Below are 26,712 nucleotides of genomic sequence, written 5' to 3'. Positions count from 1 at the left end.
GAAATCCTTCCATATCCAGTCCAGTATCATTTTGATTGGTTCTAACTGCCTTTCTGACAGCAGGTAATATCTCCTTTACTTCCCGGCTTTCTCAGTGCTTCCAACTGTAATTTGGTTAATGTACTTATAAAGACACTTCCTTTGTAGAAATTTTCTGGTAGAAATAACTCATTCAGTGGCAGTACATTCATTATTTACAGATACTCTGCTTATTGGATTTTAGACTAATTTCAATATTTATACCTAAGGTGGATACACTAAGATTACTGTATTATTGCAGGACATTGATTTACCCAGCTATATTTTTCTGATAATTGAATTCTGTATATTGCTCTTCTTAAAATTTATGTTTTTTTGTGGATGTAGGAGGCAGGTAGCATGACATAGTACTAACATGCTGGTTTCTGCTTGCATCTTGTTCCTCAGACCTCTGTCAAGATGCCATCCCAGCTGGAGGGTGCCATGGATTCACTGATCCACGTCTTTCACAATTATTCTGGAAAAGAGGGAGATAAGTACAAACTCAACAAGGGTGAACTGAAGGACCTTCTGCAAAGTGAACTGGGAAATTTCCTGGCGGTAAGAGCATGAAGTGACTCTGAAATGGGCAAAAGGATTGGTTTCACCCCCAACAGCTTCTTTTCTTTTCTCTATACTACTTTCTCAGATAGCAATTATGACTTCTCCATAGTGAGCCATTGTGACTCTAGAGTGAAAATTGCATGAATTCTGCAGTTTCTTGCATTTGGCAACAAACACTGGGTAAGGGAATTAAACAACAAATATTTAATGTCTGTTTGCAGTCTGAAACCCATTCCTACAGCTTCCACTATTCAGCAGAGATGAGTAAAATACAGTATTACGAGTATCACACACACAGGAGATTCTTCACTCCTTCATGTCTGTATTGAATCTATTACATAATCATCCTTACTCTTCTTCCCTTTCTCTGCAAACGCTTCATTTTCCAATTCCCCTTAGAAAGTACCATTGAATCAGCCTTCGCCACCATTTCAGCTGGTGCATTCTACATCACAAAAACTAAACGAGCAAAACACAAGTCTCTCCTTTCCTCTGGCACTTTATCAAACAATAGCATTGTTTTCATGAGCCAAAGTTTTTCAGCAACTTGCTCCTGAATAAAATTGCCTATTACAATCGACTTTGCCAGTTTATTTTATTTAATTGTGCAACCTGAAATAAAATCTCAAACTGTGAGAAAGCGTCCAGTGAAATCAGTTGGAAACCATCTTGTAAAATGTTTAAAATGTTCTGTGCCAGGATGACTGAGCCTAATGCTGTTCCTAGTCTGCACTTACCTTCAAAGCCCACGTCTGGGAGTTTCTGTATAGAATTTGTAACCATGATAGAGTGGCTGAGCTATGTGAATAACATAGATGCACTTAAGATAAATAAATGCTGCTATATATTCTCCAGTTGTAAAATGCTCGCCCAGAAAACAGTCAACAGTGATTGGGACACCCCTCAAATCACCATTGTATTTGCCCGTTATAGTCAGGAGCTGCTGGACTATCATTTGATAGCCTGTCCCCTGCCATGATTTGGATTTCCTGGACCATTATTCAATCACCCCCATACCCTTTCTAGTGATTCTGAACTCTCCCACGATCAAGCTCCCCATGATCGGGAGCTTCATGATCTCTTTCATTTCCAAAGATTTTGAAGTTACGAAGCATGCCTCCTGCCTGTGAAGCCTCCAGCCTGTTAATGTGGACATAACAGTCTTAGGAAAGAAGAAACAAGGCCACTGAAAGATTATTTAAATAGGAAACAAATGTATAGGGTTTCAAGGAAAGGCAGGAGATTGGCACTGAGTTAAAATGTTCACAGAGCCATTGCACACACGTTGGGTCAAATGGCCTCCATTTCATTCTGTGATTCTGATTCTGTAAAGTTACCCTGTGTTTAAATTCTGCAGGACATTCTGGAAACTGTCCTTTAGGAGGGGTTCCTCAGCTCACAACAGCAAAACAGTATTGCTGATGTTTATGGATATTTATTTGTCTTAGAAAGGAGAGAAAGTGAACACCTGAATCAGGCAGAATTCTGTAGAATAAAACCAAAAAATGTACTTTCACCATAACTTTAAGTGTACTTCTTATTACACAAAAGTGACACCCCCTATTTGAATAGCATTGCCACAGCGTTATGTTGCAGAAGAACTCAATCAGCCGATCTTGTATGGCTTGTGTCTCCAAATAAGCATCATGATTTAGTGCCATTCTTCCACCCTTTCTCCATAAACATGTACATTATTTCTATTCAATTAATGCCAAATTTGGCTTCATTAGATCCACTTAGGGAATGTCATTTCCCAAGGGATTTCTGTAGAAGCACTAGAGAAATGCTGTAGATAACAAACAAAGTCTTCTCTGGAATTAAATATCATTTACAGACTTTGTTTTTCCACGTGCTGGAAATGGTATTACTAGTCACAATAATAAACAGACAGAATAAAAGATTGAGGGTATAAATCACCTTGGCCCATAGTCCTAATGATACATGTTTATTGTCTGAATATTTTCACAAAGGATTTTCAATAGAGTGATTGCAATTAAGGTGTCATAAGTGCAAATTGATAACACTTAATTTTTAAAGATGCTTCAATTTTTCAAAAAAAAAGCCAGACATTTCTAAAAAATTTTAATTCATTCCTTGGATGTGTGCACCACTGGCAAACCCATTCCTAAGTGCCCTGTAATGGTGGTGGGAAGCTGCTTTCTTGTACCATTGCAAGTCAATGTGGTGAAAGTATATCCACAGTGCTGTTTGGGAGACAATTGCAGGATTTTGATCATACAATATTGAAATAATGATCACTTAGTTCCAAGTTAGTTTGGTGTGAGATTTGGTGGGAAACTTACAGATGGTAGTGTTCCAATATCACCTGTTACCTTTGTTCTTCAAGTTAGTAGGGGCAACAATTTGGAAGACACTGTCGGAGGAGGTTTAGTAAATTCAGGCAGTGTATCTTGTAAATGGTACACACTGTTGCCACTATGTAAAGGTGGTGGAGAGAGTGAATGCTTAAGTTGTTGGATGGAATGCCAAATAAGTGGACTGCATTGGCCTAATTGCTGTTAAGGCTCGAGTGTAGTTGGAGCTGCACTCATTCAGACAAGTGGACAATATTCCATCACAATTCAGACTGGTGGTTTGTAGATGGTGGACAGGCTTTGGGGAGTTAGGAGGTGTATTACCCACTGCAGAATTCCCAGCCCATGACCAACTGTTGTATCAGTATTTGTGTTTGGTCAAGTTCAAGGTCAGTGTTGACTTCCTGAATAGGGATTTACTAATTGATGAAATAGGTGAAGATGGTTGGACTTAGGACACTGTCCTAATCTTTTTTTAATATATCCAGAAAGGCTGTTACATACATTTGAATATTTTGCTTCCCTCAGCAAATTACCCGTGGTATATATTCCATCTGTTAACCACCACCAATAAATCATCTATGTTTTCCAATTGACTGATTGATGTGTAAAGTTGGTTAAGAGCAATGCAGACCATCAAAGATGAGTGTGTGCCAGAGAAAGGAGAAAACACTGTCCTAAAGAATTTCTACAGCAATGTCTTATAGCTGAGATGATTGGCCTCCACCATTGATAGCTCTATTCATCTAAACCAGGCATAGTTTGAACTCATGGTGAGATTTCTCCCTCAATCCAATTGGCTTTAATTTTACTTGGATTGCTTGAGGTCGCGCTTGTTTAGATGCTGCCTTGATCTCACTCAGCTACTTAAATCAGTTCTTCTGACCTGTTTAGAACAAAGTTGTAATAACATCTAGAGTTGAGTCATCCTAACAGCACCCAAACTGTACGTCAATGGGTTGGTTAGTGCTGAATAAGTGCTATTTGATAGCATGAGTTTCCAGTAGTACTTGAAGATGGCATCTGAAGCTATCGCCACACTCCTGTGTCAAGTACATACCTCTCAACAACACCACAAATTATGACTTTGAAATACCAATCAGTATTTGTATCCCTTGATTACACTTTGTTACTTTTCTCAGGTAGTTTGACAGCGGATTACTGGGAAACATTATATAACCAGCGGTGCATAGATTTAGGGTAAAGTGCAGGAGGTTTAAGTAGAATGTGAGGAAACAATTTTTACCGAGAGTAATGGGAACCTGGAACTCACAGCTTGTCAGGGTGGTAGAAGCAGAAACACTCATATCATTTAAGAAGTATTTAGATATACACTTGTGATGCCAAGACATAGAAGGTTATGGGCCAAGTGCTGGAAAATAGGATTAGAAAGTTAGGTATTTGTTTTTGACCTGTGCAGATTCAATGGACCAGAGGATATTTTTCTGCACTGTAGAACTCTCTCCCTTTTTTCTTTTCTGCCTGCTTTTTGGTCACCAATGCTATTTTGATTTTAGATGGATCTCAACTAGTGTCGCTCTATAGAACATAGAACATAGAACATAGAACAATACAGCACAGAACAGGCCCTTCGGCCCACGATGTTGTGCCGAACATTTGTCCTAGCTTAAGCACCCATCCATGTACCTATCCAATTGCCACTTAAAGTTCGCCAAAGATTCTCACTCTACCACTCCCACAGGCAGCGCATTCCATGCCCCCACCACTCTCTAGGTAAAGAACCCACCCCTGACACTTCTCTGCATCCTCTCCAAAGCTTCCACATCTTTCCTAAAGTGAGGCGACCAGAACTGCACACAGTACTCCAAATGTGGCCTAACCAAAGTCCTGTACAGCTGTAACATCACTTCACGACTCTTTAATTCAATCCCTCTGCTAATGAACGCTAATACACTATAGGCCTTCTTACAAGCTCTATCCACCTGAGTGGCAACTTTCAAAGTTTCACAAATATCACATGCTGTGATTTCGGGCAGCTGTACATTCTGCAATTGCCATGAGTCCCTGCCTCAAGGGGAGCCTTTTGTAGAAAGTGCAAATCTTGGACAGCCTCTGTCTTTACAATTTTAATGGGTTGATAATTAAAGTGAACTGCTGTTGGTTGCACTCCTCCTGCCTCCACTCATTATTTCTTTGAACCCTTGGCTCTTGAACTCATTCCATAATGTACTTTGGCAGAAGACATTTACCTTCTTGGTAGTGCTGATGTGTAGTTCACTCTGAAATCTCCACACATGTACTGCTAAGGGGTTTTCTTGCTGGAAGGGACTGCACTTCTCCTTTGGTTACTGCCTGCTTCTTCTGGAACATGGACAAAGGTAGATTTTTTTTAGATTACTTACAGTGTGGAAACTGGCCCTTTGGCCCAACATGTCCACACTGACCCTCCGAAGAGCAACCCAGACCCATTCCCCTACATTTACCCCTTCACCTATCACTAGGGGCAATTTAGGATGGCCTGCACATATTTGGACTGCGGGAGGAAACCGGAGCACTCGGAGGAAACTCATGCAGACACAGGAAGAATGTGCAAACTCCACACAGACAGTTGCCTGAGGTAGGAATTGAATCTGGGTCTCTGGCACTATGAGGCAGCAGTGCTAACCACTGTGTCACCGTGCCACCCATAAATATATACATAGATTCCTTGGGATTTAACAACAGAGGGACTAGTAAAGTGAATAAGGAATGTCTAGTGTAAGAAGATCAAGCTTCTGTTTCTTTTTGTAATACTATTCATTCCACCAGCAGCTTTATAACAAAACATCAATAAATTGATGAATTATTCTGACTTTTTTCAACTCATGGCATCATCAACATAAATGCATATTTTCTGTAATTATGTTGCCACTTCTCATTTATCGTCCATGTCAATAAAAAACATAATCCATATTCCAGTCTTAAATTGTTACTTCCTCAGGCACTTTTGGCATCACCTTCTGCAATGTAAATTATCTAAGTTAACATTTAAGGCAATGAAACCCATCCAAAATGAGAATATTTTATGATGAGATAACCATATGTCAACAATTATTTCATCAACAAATCATGATCACAACCACATCCCTCAAAATTAGTTTACTTTAATTCTTAACAATTGGAAATGTACAGGTATAAAATAAACTCAAAATTAGTTTTTTGTTGATAAGATTACATGAATTAGTGAATTGTACTGAACCTTTGCTAAATCTTTTATCCAAAGGCCCCAGCCTATTCCAAAATCTTGACATTTCAGATAGTCTTGGTCAGTGACTTTGCAAGCTATAGCCAGATCCTGTAGCCTAATTATGTGTTATTTACAGGAATTGCACTAATCAGATGGTCAGGGGAAACAAGTTTGTTGCAATAAAATAATGCAACATACCAGGATATCTACCTTTGACTGGAGTTGACATTCCGTCCCTTATTCCATCCATCTCCAAGGGTCTGTTGCATGGTAGTACCACGTGATGCTACTTTCCAGAATTTCTAACTGGCTGAAGTACAGGGAATTTCCCCAGTACAATTAAAATAGACCTAATCTTTGTATCAAGCAATAAAAAGTGAATTGTACTCTAACTGCTGTAATACTATTCCCTTCATGGCATATAGATATGGATTATGATTGTATCTACCAACTCCCCAGAAGCAGCAGCACAAGGAAATCAGTTAGTTATTTATATCTGAACAGATACACGTGTTAGTGCAGATATTAATCATTTTTAGAGTAATTAGAATAAATTTTTAGAACAGACTAGTTATTAATGATATTTAGAAGGAAAAGTTGAGATTTGACCTAGAGATAACGTAGTTGCTACTGGTTAATGTGTCATTTTAGGGATTCTGTATGTGTACAGAATCATACAGCACAGAAACCAACCCTTCAGTCCAACGCGTCCATGCTGACCAGACATCCCAATCTGATCTCTTCCTATTTGTGCCAGCATTTGGCCCATATCCTTCTAAACCCTTTTTATTCATATACCCTTCCAAATGCCTTTTAAATGTTGTAATTGCACCCACTTCTGCCTTTTGTATGTTCACAAAAACAATATGTTGGAGATACCAGATACCTAAAATAGAATCAAAACTTAGTTAGAGCACAAACAGAGGCCCATCAGATCTGCACTGCTCTCTGAAGGAGCAATTTACTGTGTGCCACTCCCCCTGTAAACAAAAACAGCTTCTGGCCTTGCAGTGTCTGAGGAACAAGAAACAGAGTCAACATTTCAGGGCAATCACCCTTTATTAGAACTGAAACAAGGTCAGAACAGGTTTAAAACAAAGGCACAGGGATTTCAAAGGGGGGAGGGCTTGGTGCTGGGGGAGGAAAACAACAAAACAGAAATTTCTCTTTTGATGAGGTGCTTTCCAGCCTCCTGCTCTCAACATTGATATCAATATTTGACACCATACACTGCGCTACCATTGTGTTTTGATTTTCTGACTAAAGGTTCTGGTAATATTTCTGCATTAGCAATAAACTCTTCTTCTAGATTCATGTTGTCATCCCTTTATTATCCTTTAAGCACCTGCCTATTCATCTCTTTTAACCTTCAATCTCTTCTGTTTTCCACCCCATCATGAATCCTTGCTTTAGTTGTTTTCGTAATCATTTCCAGTTCCAATAAGGTAATGAACCTGAAGTATGAATATTCTTTCACACTGCACAGATGCTGTCTGACCTGCTGAGTATTTCTAATGCTTTCTATTCTGACTTCTGTGTGTTTAGCTTAAGTACTTTGAGCTGTAACACACTGCCTGCAGAAACTGAAAAGATTCCATGTTAAGCAGTTCATTGAGATTAATTGATTACTTAATTGACTGGGTAGGTGTAAAGGAATAACAGTCCAACTCCATTTCATTTAGCCCCCTCCCCTCTCCCTCATGTTTGATGGTTTGCATTATCCTTAATGGGCTTTGCACATAAATAGTTCATTTGGAATCATGACTGCTGGTAGTTAATAGATGGGGAGAAAATCCATTTCTTTGTGTTGGGAAAAAAGTAGATTCCATTGTGTAAGAGCACTTCTGGATATAAGAAAAGAAAGTAAAGGAGTAATAGATGGGGCCAGCATGTTGAAGGAGCTGTAAGTCTGAACAGTTCATTCAACTTGATCCCCAGAGAAAGGTGTCTTAGGAGTTCCCTGGCACAGTGGTAGAGTCTCTACACTTGGGCTTGAAAGTTCTGGTTTAAGTCCCTAAAGTAGTGATGGCCACAGAACTTATACCATGTCCAAATTTTAAAAAATAAGATGGGCCTTGTTTTCTGTCTTGCTGACTGCTTTGGGTTCAGAATGAAGTTCGGTCAAAATTGTAATCCAAGTCACAAATACTCAAAGGCTCCTTTCAGCTGCACTGTGTTCTTTTTTGAAGCATGTAAAGGAACAAACTTTACTCGTACATTTGTTAGTTATGGACTGCTAAACTATTTTTAAAGTGCTAAGTTATACATTATAGGAACTATCATGGTCATCAACTACTACAAATCGTTTTTTCTTCATGATTATTTGATGATTATTTAAGAATGACTCAACAAAAATGGGGAATTTGATGAGAACTTTGGAATATTTTAAAGACCAAAACATCACACTACTCTAAGTGCTGAAAATCTAAACCATAACCAGAAAAACCGAAAACAACTGACAGACAACATTTCAAAGTAGTAACAAGTTGTAAAGTTTTTAGGCTTAACTCTAGCAGAATGGGATGATGTTAAAGATGAACAATTGAATGATAAAACAGAACAAGAGAAAGGTAAATGCTGAAACTCACAAACTAAAGACCACATTAAATGACAAAATGATTACAGTTAGAACAGAAAATGGTTAACTGTCAGGGTGAGAATAGCATGATAGTGGGTAAAACTATATAAATTCAAGACAAAGTCAAGATCCAGAAAATGTGAATTGTGAATTTGAAGAGGAGGAACATAGAGGAACAAAAATGATGCAAGCTTTAGTGGCTCAGAAGGTATGCAGAAAAATCAGCACAAGGATTGGAGACGATCACTCCAAAGTGTGTTGAAGAGCAATCTTCACCTCTGGTTCCACATTACTAAAACTTATTGAAGAGGGGAAACACAGAGGGTGCTCTAGTGAAGGTATCAACCTGCTGGCATCAATATTAAGACCAGATAATATTGCATTGTGTATGATAGAGAGATGACATTTTATTGAGCTTCATTGGAAGCATGACAATGGAAACTAAATTCAGGGTAATGGAATAATGAGGTGAAGTGGTAAACAACAGGAAGTTTAAACTTAGAACATAGAAACAGGTGCAAGTGTAGGCCATTAGGCCCTTCAAGTCTGTTCTACCATTCAGTAAAATTTTGGCTGCTCTACTTATGGTCTTAAATCCATTTTCCTATCTGCTCCATCTACCTGTCCATAACCTTTGACACCCCTGTTAATCAAAATGTTGTCTGATTCAGGCTTGGATTATTCAATTACCCAACCTCTTTCTTATGGATAGAACAGAGCTATTATACTGTAAGATCATGAGAAATAGGAGCACTAGTAAGCTCTTTGGTACATTGAGTCCTCTCCACCGTTCACTGAGATCATGGCTGATTTGATAATGGACAACTCCACTTCGCTGTGGTTTCCCTTGAACCCTTGATTCCCTTACTGATTAAAAGTGTCTATCCTAGCCTAGAATAGTCTTGGTATCCAGCCTGTACAGCTCCCTGCAGTGTAGAATTCCACAGATTCACTGAAATAACTCAACAGAGGCCAGTCCATCAACAAGTCATGTTTTGTTTATACCTAGGGTGTCTTTAATACCGATCCAGCTTCCTTAGAGCCAGCTCTAAGAATGGGCAGAACCTTTCACACTCCTGTTTATTTATTTGTTTTTTTCTGGGTTCTTTTAACCCCCACACTACCGCCTAACTGCGGTAGTGCTTATTTTTTTCCCCAGCACCCATGGTGTGTGTGTGCAGTATGCACACTCCTGTTTTTTTTTAACCCATCACCAAGTCACCTTTTATTTACAAGTGGAGAGTCCTTGACACTGATCCAGCTCCCTCAGAGCCCACTCTCAGAGTGAACAGAGCCTCTGACACTCCTGTTTATTTTTTTTTTATTTCCACCACCAGGAAACACTCCTGTTTATTTTTTTTTCACCTAAGTGCGGTAGTGCTTATTATTACCTGTTTATTTTTTTTTAATTTAACCCCCACACTACCACCTAAGTGCAGTAGTGCTTATTTTTTTCCCCCAGCACCCATGGTGTGTGTGTGCAGGTGTGAGACACAGTGAAAGACACAAAGTGCATGAATCTTTATTCAAATTCCACCACCAGGAAGATAGGATAACACCCGGGTGGCCAATGACAAACACTGCCCTTCACATCAAAGGGCAGTGCTGTGTGACACTGCCCTTCACATCAAAGGGCAGTGCTGTGTGATAAAAACAGTGAAGGGGAGGGGAGGGACTAAATCAAAATAGAGTTGGAGGGAGAAATGATGCACTCCACACCCTGCGGTGCCCACCTCTCCCTGAACAACTCCAGGGTGTTTGTCGACACCACGTGCTCCTTCTCCAAGGACACCCGGGCTCTAACGTAACCGCGGAAGAGGGGCAGGCAGTCGGCCCTAACGACCCCCTCCACGGCCCGCTGCCTGGTCCTGTTGATGGCCAGTTTGGCCAGGCCCAGGAGCAGACCCACGAGGAGGTCTTCAGACCTGCCCTCCTTCCTCCGTACCGGGTGCCCAAAGATCAGGAGCGTGGGACTGAAGTGCAGCCAAAAACAGAGGAGAAAGTTTTTAAGAAAATCAAAAACGGAGTGCAAACGCCCACACCCAATATATACATGGTCCACGGACTCCGCAGCGCCACAGAACAAGCAAACACTCCTGTTTATATCTGTCATCCCGCTGTCACTTATTGGACCCAATTAACAACCCCAATCAGGGAACTCATATTCTATGCAGCCCACCTGGTTGACCTTGTTACAATCACTACATCTCTCCCTCTCAAAGTCCAAGGACATAGGTCAGTTCTTTTTTCTGTAGCTTCTTCTGGGTGTTTTAGCACCAGGTCCGGTTCCTCCAACTCTGCTTCTGAAACAGGTGGCCTGTAGTGCACAGTAGCTCACACCTTGCACCTGGAGCAAGGCAGGTGAAATTTATTCTCTTCTATGGGCGGCAAAGGGTGTTGAGGCAGTGATATCTGCTGTCGCCATCTGAGATGCTGAGGTATCTTCAACGCTTGATGGACAGTACAAACCCATGGGCTCTGGAACAGTCAGAAAGGCAGTCGGTGGCCAGGCACATTTTGCTCCCATGCCATTTGTAAGTTTGCACCTTTCATATGGTTCACGTGTTTTTCAGGACCATTGCACCTACCAGAACATTACACATCACTGGAACTGACCTTGCATCAACCATGCCTCTGACCATGCAGAGCCATTCCTGAAGTTCCCATACCAAACTTGAAGTGAAGTGAAGTGAAGTCCCCTGTCTGCCTTGCTCAGTGGAATCTTGTGTCCGACATTGGTGTTCCTGATGCTATTTCACGCTGCCCCACCATCCCCACCCCCACCCCTACTCAGCCCCCACCCTCTGCCCAGGTCAGGAACATCAGATTGAACCTGGTGTGGAGTCTTATCCCCATTAGCAACTGTGCTGGAGCTATCCTTGTAATTGCATGAGGGATGGTTCTATTATCAAATAGGTACTGGGACAGTTTGGTATCAAGTGGAGATAAAGCGTGTTTCTTTAAACCTACCTTCAATGTTTGGACTGCTTTTTCTGGCAGACATTGGATGATGGATGGTATGGAGCTGTCCTTATAAGCCGAATACTATTTGACTTTAGGAACTACTCAAATTCCCTGCTGGCAAACTGTGGCCCATTATCTGTGACCAACAGTTCTGGGACTCCATATATTGCCAAAGATGCATGCAGGTTTTCTGTTGTTGTCCCCATTTTGATGAATGAACTCTATGCATGTCCATTTTGAGAGGGCATCCACAATGACTAAAAACATTAAGCCCATGAAAGGGTCTGCATAGTCAACATGTAACCATTGAGCCACCAGGCTTCCCTGAAATGTTTTGTTTAAAAATGCTCTTCTGCATGGGAGGAAGGGGAGGCACAGTGGCTCAGTAGTTAGCACTGCTGCCTCACAGTATCGGTTGACTGTCTGTGAGGAGTCTGCATGTTCTCCCCTGTATCTGCCTGGGTTTCTTCTGGGTGCTGTTTTCCTCCCACAGTGAAGGATGTGTAGGCTTTGGAGGGTTAGCAATGAGAAATTCAGGATTATGGGGAAAGGATAGGGGGGTTGGGTGTGGGTGGGATGCTTTTCAGAGGGTTGGTGCAGATTCAATGGGATGGATGGCATCTTTCCACACTGTAGGGTTTCTATGATTCTATGAAGTGCCTCAGGATATTTTAGCACATTAAAAGTGCCAAGTAAGATAAGTAGTTATTATTTTGGTTACAGCATTGGTCAAAAAATAATATACTAAATATGTCAGAAATAGCTGTAAAGTTCAAAACTAATCGTTAAGCATAGGTAACGATACTGTTCCGTCAATATATTTGGTTTACACTGAGCAGTTAACTACTTAGGATTACTGTTAATATAGTTTTGGGGATAATAGGATAGATAGATCTATCAGCACTGACAGATGTGAGGCTTCCTGCTGCAAAGAAAAATCCAATTCTGGCAAATCATGTGTACATTAAGTAGCACAAGTTTCACCTCCGCTTGTCCTGAGTGCTTTCCTTTTTCTGTTTGTCTTTTCCTTATTGTGGAATTTCTTTTCTCTCTTTGCATCCCTTCCTGATGGTAGGATCGTAATTGTTTTTATTAATTTGCAGGTTATGGGGATTGCTAATTTATTTTGATTCCTAATCGAGACAACAATGGCTTGCTCAATGATTTAAGAGAGGAATTCAGAATCAATTACAGGAGCTCCCCGCTCTCCAAAAGCATAGCATTCCTATGAAACCTTTCGTAAGCTGAAATGACACAAAGCGAAGAAGCAATTACCATTAATTTATATAGGAAAACATTTTAAGCATGTCCACTCCCAAAAAATAACTTACCAAATCATACCAAATAATGCACAAAACCTAAAATAACACTAACATACAGTAAAAGCAGGAATGATATGATAATTATACAACGTGTATAAAATTGAAATAATGTATGTACAGTGTAGTTTCACTCACCAGAATTGGGAAACAGCAAGCACACTTGAAAGGCTAAGATGTGATGGTGATGATGGTATATTAGGCCAAGTGATCGGAGATTGGGGTGGTTGGAGGTACAGGAGACTGCGATGTAGAAGAGAGAGGAAGAGGGTCATCTATTAACATTTCTGGGGAAGGCGCTTGGCGGCGCCACTCTCGCTGCGTGTGCTATTTTGTAAAAGTGAAAATCCTCTTCTGGATAGAGAAAGCAGGTACTAATGTAGGACTTCCGTAAAAGCAAATTGGCATGAAGTGGTTATCCGTAAAGCGGGGGAAACCTGTACATTAATGTGGGTCTGGAGTCACATAGAGGTCAGGCTAGATAAGGACAGTTGAGTTCCTTCACTAAAGGACATTAGTAAACTAGATAAATTTTACAATCATCGGGTATTTCATAATCACTACTGCAGTATGTTTCCAAAACAAGGAACAGCAATCCTACCATCATTAAAAGCCCTTTATAAAGGTATAGATTCTATGGTCACCTAAATTAAGAATCCAATGACATTCCCTAGCTTACAAGGTAATCAAATAAATTATTTTGTTTTTAGACAGCTAGCTCACACTGCTGGTGCTCAAGTTGAGGTAACAAATGCAGGAGAGTACATTGTGTGCTCAGGCATCTGCTTTCTACTCTGGAACACAGTGGAAATTATCAGCAGAACAAAAGAAAATTATGGTTCGTTTGGCTTTTCTTTTTGAGTGGCTCGCAGTTCTCCATTTAAGCACCCTGCACAAGTGGACAGTGGTCAGAGTGAACAGACCACCCATTTGTTCCTGAAAATTACAATTGGGATCCAGCATCTTGTGGAGGACATTCAACTTGCTGGTCAATGATCCTTTGACAGGAAAGCCTGAAGATGAAGGCCAAGTTACACCTGCCCTCACTCTGACAAGAAACAGGTGGCAAACATTTGAAAATCACCTCTTCTATTTTCTAACTGCTTGAAGTTGACTGCAATTCTGCCTTTTGAGTTAAGCATGGTATCTTCTGAAATGGATTCTAGGTGTATTAAGTGTGACAATGCAAATACCAGTTTAATTAAAGTTAATTTGTGAACCAAATTACAACACCTAACTATCTTAAACATACAATTTACAGACATAAAACAAGCTTGCTCATTAAGCATTTTAACTCTGTCCCTAATCCAACTAAAGTCCAGAGATAGATATGGGAGATATATAAGGTAAGAATCCGCTGTTTCAAGTATTTTAATTTTTTTTTTAAAAAAGCTCTATTTTTAAGGAGCTTTTAATGGATGAGAGTGAATCTGGTTCATTGAAAAAGTGAAAATAAAACTGCGTTGTGGAAAGGATCATATGTAAATCTGCTTTTCCCTTTTTTAACTGCGTGCCAAAGTGCTACACATTTTCTAACATATGAAGCTGCAAATTGCCTTTGGGGATAATGACAGATTAAGACTCATGATACTCAAATGGCAATAGTGTATTACTCTAACAGATTCATTTACTGGCTCAAAATAAATGGTTTGATGGCTACCATTAATACTGCAGCTGAAGAAAACTCATTTGAATATATTCATCTGCTATCATCATTAGAATTAATGGGTTCTATACTTTTGGTATTTTGAGAAAGGTTTCCTCTATTAGAAATACAAACCTGTTCCATGCTAAAATTGCTCTCAAACATGATTTTTGGTGATCTTGTGCCTGTGAACTGTTGTGAGCAGTGAGCCAAATCTCCATTATCATTGTTCACTGAGTTGACCTCTTTAGAGTTTGGGCAGACAGGACCAGTTAATTATTTGAGATGGGTGACCCATTCCTACAGATGTGCAATTGAGATGACCACCATCATGTAAGATGAATCTTGAGACCTAAGTAGGGCTAAAGAAAGCCTGTTCTCATTTCTTTTTCCTTTGGGGAAGCTTCATAGAGCAATTGATTCCTGCCTAAATGTTCGTGTGGATGTTGTCTGCTCTACTGTGGATAAATTGTATCATGATAAAAATATGATGCATAATGGTGTACCCACTGTGAGAATGAAAGTAGGATAATGGACAGTGTTCTGGATCATTAAAATTTCACAAAATAAAAGCTAAAACTCACAAAATAAAAGGGACAGGGCAGCATGGATATAAAGTTGGCTGAAAACAGTGTGATGGTGAATGATTGTTTTGTATGTATGAGAAGGATGATTGGTGACCTTCCTCAGGAATCAGCACTAGGACCATTGCTTTAGTTAATATATAATAACCTAAACTTGACTACACAGAACACGATTTTGAACTTTGCAGATGATGCAAAAATTGGAATTATTATAAAATTTGAGGTGGATAGTGATGGATTTCAAGAATGAATGAACACGTGGCAGATGCAGTTTAATGTAGAAAAGTGTGTAATGTGCATTTTGGAATGAGGAGTAAGGAGAGGCAATACAATAGAATCATTGAGTCATACAATACAGAAACCAATCCTTCAGCCCATCCATCCATGTATCCCAAACTGAACTAGTTCTATTTGCCTGAGTTTGGCCAATATTCCTCTAAACCTTTCTCTAAACCTTCCTTATATGGACTCTAAAGGGGGTACAGGAACAGAAAGGGCTGTGGGACACATGCATAAACCATCAAAGCCTGCGATGGTTAAACAGCTGTACAGGATCTTGAACTTCTTACATAAGGCATAGTACACAAAAGCAAGGAATGATAAGTCCTTATAAAACACCAATTTGACTCAGCTTGTGTTTTGCAGGCACTACACATTAGGAAAAGGTTCAAAGAGAATTTAGGAGATTGGTTCCAAGGATGATGGACTTCAGTTACATGGATAATTGGAGCAGCTGGGGCTGTTCTCCTTAGAAAGGAGACCACGGAGAGGAGGTTTGATCAAGATGTTCAAAATCATGAGAGTTCAGACTGGCAAAATAAGTGCAGGCAATGTCAGGAAACATTTTGAAAAGCAATATTTGGATAGGATCTGGTATGCATTGCCTGAGAATATGGTGGAACCATATTCAAATCTTAAATTTCAAAAGGGAATTGGATAAGGACCTGAAGAGAAAATAGTGCTGAAGGATATACCCAATGCTTGATGACATAAATCCTCATAAAATAAAACTCCTCGCTGACGAGAGAAAGTGGATATGGCTGATCTGGTGATGGCTTCTGGTTGGGTGGTGGCATCATATTACTGGGATCAATACCATCTTCTGTTTGTGCTCTCTTAGCTCCTTTCATAGGACACTTCACATGTTCATACGCCCTCTTCTGAAGTACAGCCACAGGATAATATGCATTCTCTATTGAGGCTGTTGCTTGATGTATCAGATAACCTTCCTTCTCAGCTGTGTTGTTTTTACAGAGAGCTGCCATTAATGTGATAGACCAAATAGCCATGGCTTGTCCATCATTCTTTCACTCTATGATTAAACTGGAAACATCCTTTGAAGTTACCAGACCTTGATGACCAACTATCTAAATTATACTACCTAGTTTCACCGTATAGTAAATTCATAGTTTATATCATTATCCTGAGATCCTTACATCTAAGAGAAAGTTATTATAGACTCAGAGTCAAACAGCATGGAAACAGACCCTTCAGTCCAACTCATCCGTGCCAACCAGACCTGACCTATTCCCATTTGCCAGCATTTGACCCATATCCCTCTAAACCCTTCCTATTCATATACCTATCTAGGTGCCTTTTAAATATTGTAACTGCACCCCACCACTTCTTCTGGGAGCTCATTCCAGACACGCACAACCGTCTGCATGAAAACCTTACACTGAGGTCTATGTTAAATCTTTCTCCTCTCACCTTAAAACCTATGCCCTCTAGGTTTGGACTTCCCCACTATAGGTAAAAGGCCTTGGTTATTTATGCCTCTCATGATTTTATGAACCTCTATAAGGTCACCCCTCAACCTCTGACACTCCAGGGAATATAGCCCAAGCCTATTTAGCCTTTCTTTGTAACTCAAACCCTCCAGTCCCAGCATGCATGTAAATCTTTTCTGCACCCTCTCAAGTTTAGCAACATCTTTCCTATAGAAGAGCAACCAGAATTGTACACAGTATTCTAAAAGTCACGTCACCAATATCCTGTACATTCACCACATGACCTATACTCAATGCACTCACCAATGAAGGCAAGCATGTCAAATGCCTTCTTCACCACACTGCGTCTTCACATTCAAGGACTGTGCACCTGCACTCCAAGGTCTCTTTGTTTGGCAACACTCCCCAGGACCTTACTACTAACTGTATAAGTCCTGCCCTAGACTGTCCTAACAAATTGCAACATCTTACGGTCTCTTTCTCTCTACTCCCACTCTCCATTATGTTTTCAAATTTGATAGGCAGAATATTAATGGGGTGAGTGGAGAGGAAGGTTGTGCTCTGATTGTCTTGCTGGTTTGCTAGCACCCTAATCTCTCATGGGACATATTCCATAGGGGATTGCTGGGGCATGTTAGCTGGTAACTAATTTGGGGTCATTAAAGGCCTAATGCAGCCTACTGCCAGAGGCCGACTGAAATTTTCCAGTCAGCCTTTGCGGTATGTCCAAGGGGTAGTCGGGACTAGGTCAGCTGCTTCCCAGTGGCAGAGCAAGGTCCAGCTCTCCAAGGCTATAAGGCCATCCCCTCCGCAGGTACAACTCCAGACCATTCATTTGAGGAGTTCCCTCTCCAGCAACTTCGACTTCTACATTTCAAAATTTAATAAGCTGGAGAGAGGGGCCTCAAAATGACTGCCTGTGACAGTTCACAAAATACGGTCAGTTTGCAATTCCTATTTGTATGAAAAATCCGACACTTTATTTCTAGCAAACGGGCAACTACAGCATAATGCAGAAATTCTCTAGCCATGAGTGTGGCGGCTGCAGAGACAGCCAGTGGGAAATCTCTGGTTGTCAGCATAAAAAAAGACATGATCGATATGCCTGTGCATAATTATTAATAAAAGTGCAGCTTTTTGAAGTATTTGATGAAATAATCCAGGAAAACAGTTTTAAACAAGATATTTGTTCAAAATTGAACTTGCTAACCGATGATGAGATGACAGTCATTATATTTTTGATATAGGCCATTATTTTCCATTCTGTGCCAAGTGCTACTTAAGCTTTAATTCAGGTGTTTTCATATCAGAATGTATTTATTCTTCATTAATAACATAGAAGCTCAGATAGCCTACTCCAAATGAAATATTGGAGCATTGTCATATTTAAAAATGATTTATTTTGTTTTCTATGCTATTGTAATATTTATTTTTCCATTTTTTACTATTCAGCAATGATGTGCTACCTGCATAATTTCTGTGTAATCGGCATTAATGCTCTTCAGTGAGTTGTACCATTCATAAAGTTAAATGCGTCTAATTAACTTTTCCCTTTGTTTCTCCAGTCTCAGAAGGACCCATCGCTCGTGGACAATATTATGAAAGATCTTGATTCCAACAAGGACAATGAGGTGGATTTCAATGAATTTGTTATTTTAGTCGCAGCTCTGACCGTTGCCTGCAATGAGTTTTTTGAAGAGCAGCTTAGAAAAGAAGGGAAAGGCAAGTAGAACTGTAAAGATGTTGAATAGGCATCTTGGTAAACACCAGGTTAAAAAAGGATACAAACATATCCCTTTTCCTTTGTAGATCAGATATAAATTATTTGTCCATGTATTTTGTAAGTAAAAATAGATAATTCACTTCAAAGACAATAAAATGTTACACATGTTACACAAATGTTTCCTTAAAACAATTATTTTACATCACCTTATATTAAATACAAAATCCACCCCAAAGATCCAGAAAGTAAAGGATGTTAATAATTCATATCTTAGCCAGATATAAATAAGGATCAAGTGAGTATAGATTTTGTGTTATTTAGTATATTTCTGGTCCCAAAGTCTATTCCAAAAAAAATTATTAAAAATTATAGTTGAAATAGTTTCTCATTTTGTACAGGGATGACGCACGATGAGAAACAGTGAAATATTGCATTTATTCCACTCTTGTATTGTGAAATTATAAACACATAATATTTATGAGTGATGCTGCCATTCAGGAGCCTTGCAAACTGGATATGTGCATTAGGAAATCAAATGCTGCTTTTCTTACATTATATATAGACCTGGGAAGATGATTGTCTCAGTCATTGGCATGCATTTGTAAAGTCAACCATTTAATGAATACCACCAATACATGGGATAAGCTGTTTTTCACACTCTTCATCCTTGAATAAATTGTGTCAACATTCAGATTAAATTTCACGTATTTTGATTTAATGTTAATCAGCATTATTCATAGTATTGAAAAGAAAATGACATGCAACTACCAACGTACACACAGCAAACAGCAAATGAAATGAATGACCAGTTAATCTGTTTTTTCCTGGTGCTGATTGATGGAACAATATTGAATGAAATAGCAAAAGCACTTTTAGTTCTTTATTGAATAGTACCAGAAGCTATTTCACTTAAAACAGAATCTCAACTTAACATATTATATAATAATACTGCCACAAAGAATTGCAAACTGTGAGGAGGATAACATGGAATTCCAAAAGGACGTTGAAAAGTTAGTCGTGTGAACGGATAGGAGGAAGATGAGGTTTAATGCAGAGAAGTGTGAGGAAGAACGCTGAAAGACAATGTAAGATAGGGGTTATAATTCTAAGAGGGTACACAATCAGAGGGACTTGAATGTATATGTGCACAGAACATTGAAGGTGGCAGGACTGGTGGAGAGAGCAGTAAATGAAGCATAGTGTCCTCAACTTGATTAATAGGCCAGACAATACAAGAGATGGAAATGTGTTGCTGGAAAAGCGCAGCAGGTCAGGCAGCATCTAGGGAACAGGAGAATCGACGTTTCGGGCATTAGCAAGGGCTAATGCCCGAAACGTCGATTCTCCTGTTCCCTAGATGCTGCCTGACCTGCTGCGCTTTTTCCAGCAACACATTTCCATCTCTGATCTCCAGCATCTGCAGACCTCACTTTCTCCTCAGACAATACAAGAGCAAGGAGATGATATTGTATTTATACAAGACACTTATCAGCTCTCAGCTGCAGTATTGTGAACAATTGTGGATGCTACCTTATAGGAAAAATGTGAACGCATTGGAAAGAGTGATTTTCTAGAATAGCTCCAGGTTTGAGAAACTTCAGCTATGAGGATAGATTAAGAAGCTGGGACTATTCTCCCTGGAGAGAAGAAGGCTGGAAGGTTTTCAAAATCGTGAACAGCTGGACAACTGAGCAGATAGAGCACAATTGTTTCCACTTGTAAAACAAACAAGAATGAGGTAGAATGATGTGCAAATAAAGCAAGTATAATGTGGGAATTGTTAAGGTATGGAATGAGCTGCCTTTTTGGAAGCAGGTTCAATTGAGGCATTCAAGAGAGCATTGTTTTTTTTGTATAGTAATGGTGTGCAGGTATATGGGGAAAAGACAGGAGATTGGCTGTAGTCATTAGAGCCAGTGCAGGCACAATGCACTGTAATCATTTTGTGTTCCTGAGTAATACTCCTAAAAATACAGTGCACACTCAGTGCTGCATTGATGTGTCAGCCACAATTATGTACTTCAGTCCTAGAGTAGGACTTGAACTTACAACCTACTGAGTTTGAGGCAAAAGTCATATCAGCTGAATAATACTGACATTTTAAGTGGCTTTCAGACTTCTCACCAGTTGGAATTGGTCACTATCTGAAATAAAACCTCACAATTAAGTTCTAAGTTGAAGCCCTACCTCAGACACAAACAGCAGTTATATCTTTCTGCATCCCAGGAGCCATTATGAATTGTTGGATTCCTGTCTCTGCAGAAAGACAAAGATGGAAATGTCCAGTCACAAATCAAAAATCAAGCTACTTGCTGCATAAGAGCTGCAAGAGGCTATTATTATTATCACTGATGTAAAGTGTCTTGCAAACAGGTACTACAGCTTTATAGCACCAGTGAGGATTGGATAAACAAGTGATTGTTAAGTCATTAGCAATACTTTTTGAATTGGAGACTGTTTTAATCCATCACCTATTAAAACCATCACTTTTTTGCAGAAACTAAAACTCACTTTACAATCCAACTATAGTGAAGTATTACAAAATTGTGTGTAAGTAAATAATTAAGGAAGAAGAATGGAAGCCTACTGTAATGTGTTCTTTAGCAAACAAAATAATATTTATATGAAAATATCATTTATCAAGGCAATACCATGGATGTTTATTAAGTCTTATGCAAGCCTATTAACTTGATGGTCCAAGCTGGTTATCTGAACGGTGTGATAAATGTGCATATGAATTGCATTTTTTGTGCTTTATTTGTTTAATCAACAATGCAAACATCAGGTATTTTCAGATAAGGTTAATGATGGATAGTGAGCTTGTGTAATGGACTTCACTTATTGCTGTGCATTGCTTCCAACTGTCTGATGATGTAACTGATAAAACTTCGCTCCTTCTCAAGCAGTCCGAGTCATTTACAAGCAAGCAAAACACAAATAATCAAATCTGTGTGCCCGCAATTCTAATGGATCAACAATAAAGAGTACCATGTTTAAAATAAAGTAGCTGATTCATATTCTGTCAAGAGCATCTCCAAATGTTATTACCAGTGAGTCACCTCACCTATTATTTTTATGACGAGCCACATGAAGCATCTTTAGAGCACAAAGTTCAATGAAACGTATTGCCATTTATACTGTGTTCAAGAATATTTTCAAATTCATCTCAATTTTGAAAATCACAAAGATGAGATTTTTTTTGTTCGTTATTGGAATTTGGGTGTTGCTGAAGATTGGCATTTATTGCCTAATTCACCCTTTGAGAAGGTTTTGATGAGTCTCTGCAATCTATGCAATGAAGGTCATGGCATTTTATTTTCGTACAAGTATTTAGATTCAGATAGTAAGTTTGGAGTTCAAAGCTCGTCTCCATAATGGTGACCATGAAACCATTGTTGATTGTCATAAAAGCCATTTGGTTCAGTAATGCCCTTTACGGAAGTTCTGGCCTACACATGAATCCAGACACACAGCAATATGATTGATTCTGGCATGCCTAGTGAAATGGCCTGGCAAACCACTCAACTGTATTAAACTTAAAAGTTTAAAAGAATGAAACAGTACAGACCATTTGGCATTGACCTATGCACCAGCAACAGGACAATGGCAACTAGCCCTGTCTACCCAGCTACTTTTGCATTACTCACATCTGGCGTTGCTGCAACATTGTAAGAGCTGCTCCACAGGCTTGTCAAGCAACAGCTGGACACGAATATATTCATGGAAAATGACCATAAGAAATAAAAACACGAGTAAGACATTCGGCCCCTCGAGTCTGGTCTGCCATTCAACAGGATCATAGCTGATCCAAACATCCCATGTCAATATTCCTACCCTTTCGCCGTAACCTTTCATTCTCCTACTGATTAAGAATTCATCTATACCCAAGGACTTTGCCCTGACAGCTCTCTGTGGCAAGGAGCTCCAATAAATCAAACTCCTGAGAGAAGAAATTCGTCCTCATTTCAGTCTTAAATTGGTGCCTTTTTATCGTAAGATTATGCAATCTGGTCCTTGACCTTCCAATGACAGAACTGACCCTCTCAGTATTTACCCTGTCAAGCCCCTGAAGAATCCTATACAGTTCAGAGGGATGATCTTCTGTTCTTCTAAACACCAATAAAACACATTCAATGTTCAAGAATATTTTCAAATTCATCTCAATAATAAATATCAAAAATGGAAAGTTTTTGTTCATAATTGAAATTTGGATGTTCCTGACAAGATCGGCACTTATTGCTGGAACCGACTTGCTATTGAGAAGGTTTCGGTCAGTATCTGCAGCCTATGTGATAAAGGTTATGGTTTTTTTCAAAGTAAATATTAATTTCATGCCTTGCAGATTCATATCTTGCAGAAAAAGAACCAGACACCAAACTCACCTTCTCCAGCTATGTCCTATTCTGCCAGCTATGCAGACCTTGCAGAGGCGGTGCCAAGTGGTATGCAGTTGGGAAGGAGTTACACTGGGTAATCCTCGAGTTTGACTCTGGAACCCAGGAAGTCTCATAGCATCAAGCCAAACATAGGCAAGGAAACCTCCTGCTGATTACTATCTACTGTCCCACCTTGGCTGATGAATCAGTGCTCCTCTATTTTAAACACCATTTGGAATAAGCATTGAGATTACCAAGGGCACAGAGTGTACTCTGGGTTGGAGAAATCCAATGTCTGTTGCTAAGAGGAGCTCGGTAGCACTACTACTGACTGAGATGGCTGAGTCTTAAAGGACAAGGCTGTTAGACTGATCCTGCAGCAAGTGGTGAGAGAACCAACAAAACAAAAGCAACTTACTTAACCTCATCCTTACAATCTACTGGTCACCAATACATTTGTCCATGACAGCATTCATAAGAGTGACTAATGAACATTCCTTACAGAGATAAAGACCCATCTTCACATCGAGGATACCATCTACCTTGTTAACCTACCCCCAGGCTAAATAGGATAGATTTTGGATAGACGTAGTAACATAAAACTGAACATCCATGATGTTCTGTAGGCCATCAACAATAGCAGAACAGTATTCAACCACAGTCTATAGCATCTTGGCCCAGTACATTGTCACTTTACCAGTACTATCAAGCCAGGAGATTATTCCCATGCTTCAGGGGCATGATGAATGCATCAGGGCATGCCAGAACCATGCATGTCTAATAATGAGGTGTGAACCTTGTGAAGCAACAATCCAGGCTACTTACAATGCAAACAGCAGAAGAAGCATGCGGTAGAGAGCAAGAGGGGGGGCATTCTACAACAATCTTCAGCTAGTAATGTTGAGCGAATGATCTACCTCAGCCTCCTCTGGAGATTCCCAGCAGTATTGATGTCAGAACTTCAGCCAATTCGATTCATTCCACGTGATATTAAGAAATGTTAGAAGACACTGGGTATTGCAACGATTATAAGTCCTGAAACATTCTAGCAATAGCACTGTCCAATGTTCCCTCGATTGTCATTGGTATTAACCACAGCATTGACTTCTGGTTCCAGGAATTACTTCTACACATGAACCTTGAAGACCTGCGCAGTCAGAAAGAAAATTAGAGGGAACACTGCTGAAGAACTTGTGCTCCAGAACTTGCTGTGCCCCTAGTCAAGCTTTGCCAATTGGATATAACAATGACATCTACCCACCAATGTGGAAAATGACCCAGATATGCCCTGCAAGATAAAAAGCAAGATAAACCAAACCCTGCCAATTACTACCCTGTCAGTCCACGATCAGCCATCAGCAAGGTTAAAGAGAGTGCTATAATAAAACAAAGAAGTGCAAATGCTGTCAGCCAGTGCTATCAAGTACACTTACTTAGCAATAATGCATTCACTAATGCTCAATTTGTGTTCTGCCAAGGTAACTCAGTTCCTTATTTAATCATAGACTTAAAAAAAATGGACAAAGAGCCTATCCCAAAAGGTGAGGTGAGAGTGACTGTCCTTTACACCTGAGCAGCATTTGACTAAGGGTGGTGTCAAGAATCCCTCACAAAACAGACATCAGGGACAGCTCTCTAATGGTTAGAGTCATACTGAGCACAATGGAAGATGCTTGTAGTTGTTGAAGGTCAATCATTTCAGTCATAGGAGTTTCTTAGTGTAACATGCTAGGCCCAAAAATCTTCAGTTGCTTTATCAATGACCTTCTTTCCATCATAAAATCAAAAATAAAGATGTTTGCTGATGATTTCACAGAGTTCAGCACCATTTGCATCACCTCAGATTTTCATTTATTCATTCACCATGATGAAGGTGTCAGTGGCTAGGCAGCATTTATTGTCTATCCCTAATTGCCCAGAGGGCAGTTAATTGCCAACCACATCTGGAGTCATATGTAGGCCACAAGGTAAGGATGGCAGTTTCCTCCCCTAAAGGACATTAGTGAACTAAATGGGTTTTTCCCAATAATTGACTCATGGCCATCATTAGATTCTTAATTTCAGATATTTATTTAATTCAAATTTCACCATCTGCCATGACAGGATTTGAACCCATGCCCCTGGAATATTATCTCAATCTCTGGATTAATAATCCAGCGATAATACTATTCAGCCATTGCCTCCCATGTGAATGGTTTTATATCTATTTGCACCAAGACTGAGACCAGGACAACGTTGGATTGCCTGGGAGTTTTTTTTTCCTTGGAGGGTAGGAGACTGAGGGGTGACTTATAGTGGTTTATAAAATCATGAGAGGCATAGATAGGGTGAATAGCTAAGATCTTTTCCCCATTGTAGGGGAGTCCAAAACTGGAGTGCATAGGTTTAAGATGAGAGGGGAAAGATTTAAAATGAATCTGAGGAGAAACTTTTTCACACAGAATGTGCTGGAAATATGGAATGAGTTGCCAGAGGAAGTGGTAGAGACAAGTACAAGTACAACATTTAAAAGACGTTTGGACAAGTACATAGATAGGAAAGGTTTAGAGGAATTTAGGCCAAATGTGGGCAAAAAGGACAACTTTAGTTTAGGAAATTTGTCAGCATGGACGAGTTGGACAAAAGGGTCTGTTCCTGTGCTGTATGATTCTATGACTCTAAAACTCTAAGGAACATTCATGCCATACAAGTTCCAGGCATTAACTATTTCCAAGATGAGAGGATCTAGGCATCTCCCATAAATTTGCAGTGGCACTACCATTGTTGAATTCCTCACTATCCAAATCCTGGGTGTTACCATTGACCAGAAACTGAACTGGACAAGCCATATAAATACACTAGCTATGAGATCAGGTCAGAGGCTAGGAAACCTGCAGTGAGACACTCACCTCTTGACTCTGCAAACCTTGATTTGACAAGAATCCCATAGTTTCATGATCAGCGCTGCTGTTGGTAGTTTTTTTTTATTCCACAATTACTTAATTGAGTTGAAGTTCCTCAGATTTGAACTTGTGGGGTGAATTATATGATCTGGATCCCTATAGGCCTTGCCCAACCTTGTTAAAAGGCAGGAAGTTCCTGGTCTGGAATGGTTGGCCCACAACGATCCAACTGCCAATTGGCCACAAATATGCTGGGAGTGGGATTTCTGCCCCTCCTGGATGTTGCTCGAACTACAGCAGAGAGGTTCAGTAGAAGACATACCTGGAATTGAAACATTAACTTTGTTTCTCTCTCCACAGATACCTCATTTCTGCAACACTATCTGTTTTTATACAAGTACAAACTGTCACCTGAAACCTGCTAAGCATCATGAAAATATCCTGCTACTTTTTTAAACTATTAAAACCACATTTTGAATACTTGACTGTAAGTCATTCAAAAGGTTATTGTCAAGTTTGACAGAACTTTGAGGGGAATGGACTTTGAGTATAGGAATTGGGACATCATGTTGTGGTTGTACAAGACATTGGTGAGGAAGTGAGGACTGCAGATGCTGGAGATCAGAGCAGAAAATGTGCTGCTGGAAAAGCGCAGCAGGTCAGGCAACATCCAAGGAGCAGGAGAATCGACGTTTCGGACATAAGCCCTTCTTCAGGAATGAGGAAAGTGTGCCACGCAGGCTAAGATAAAAGATAGGGAGGAGGGACTTGGGGGAGGGGCGTTGGAAATGCGATAGGTGGAAGGAGGTTAAGGTGAGGGTGATAAG

The 26,712-nt window shown here is 39.8% G+C and overlaps 1 protein-coding gene and 1 long non-coding RNA gene across 2 annotated transcripts; one reads left to right on the top strand and one right to left on the bottom strand.

The window, feature by feature from the left end:
• Window positions 1-19,859, top strand: s100z (S100 calcium binding protein Z). Its single transcript, XM_043721337.1, has 3 exons — window positions 1-63; window positions 427-579; window positions 18,470-19,859. Exons 2-3 carry the CDS (start codon window positions 439-441, stop codon window positions 18,632-18,634), a joined length of 306 nt encoding a protein of 101 aa, XP_043577272.1. The 5' UTR covers window positions 1-63; window positions 427-438; the 3' UTR covers window positions 18,635-19,859.
• Window positions 13,090-25,970, bottom strand: LOC122565399. Its single transcript, XR_006316154.1, has 3 exons — window positions 25,892-25,970; window positions 20,815-20,883; window positions 13,090-13,188 (listed from the first exon to the last, which is right to left on the bottom strand). It is a non-coding gene; the product is annotated as an uncharacterized LOC122565399 (long non-coding RNA).
• Between the last annotated feature and the right edge of the window lie 742 nt (window positions 25,971-26,712).

The sequence above is a fragment of the Chiloscyllium plagiosum genome, chromosome 2, assembly GCF_004010195.1.
Source record: "Chiloscyllium plagiosum isolate BGI_BamShark_2017 chromosome 2, ASM401019v2, whole genome shotgun sequence".
Classification (NCBI taxonomy): Eukaryota; Metazoa; Chordata; class Chondrichthyes; order Orectolobiformes; family Hemiscylliidae; genus Chiloscyllium; species Chiloscyllium plagiosum.
The sequence above is the reverse complement of the archived record's forward strand: the minus strand, read 5'-3'. Positions and strand labels throughout refer to the sequence as shown.

What these genes read in the sequence shown, in the direction of transcription:
- s100z (XM_043721337.1), top strand. Translation starts at nt 439, where the DNA reads ATGCCATCCCAGCTGGAGGGTGCCATGGATTCACTGATCCACGTCTTT. An exon ending in AACTGGGAAATTTCCTGGCG is followed by an intron (nt 580 to 18,469) that starts GTAAGAGCATGA and finishes TTGTTTCTCCAG; the next exon opens with TCTCAGAAGGACCCATCGCT.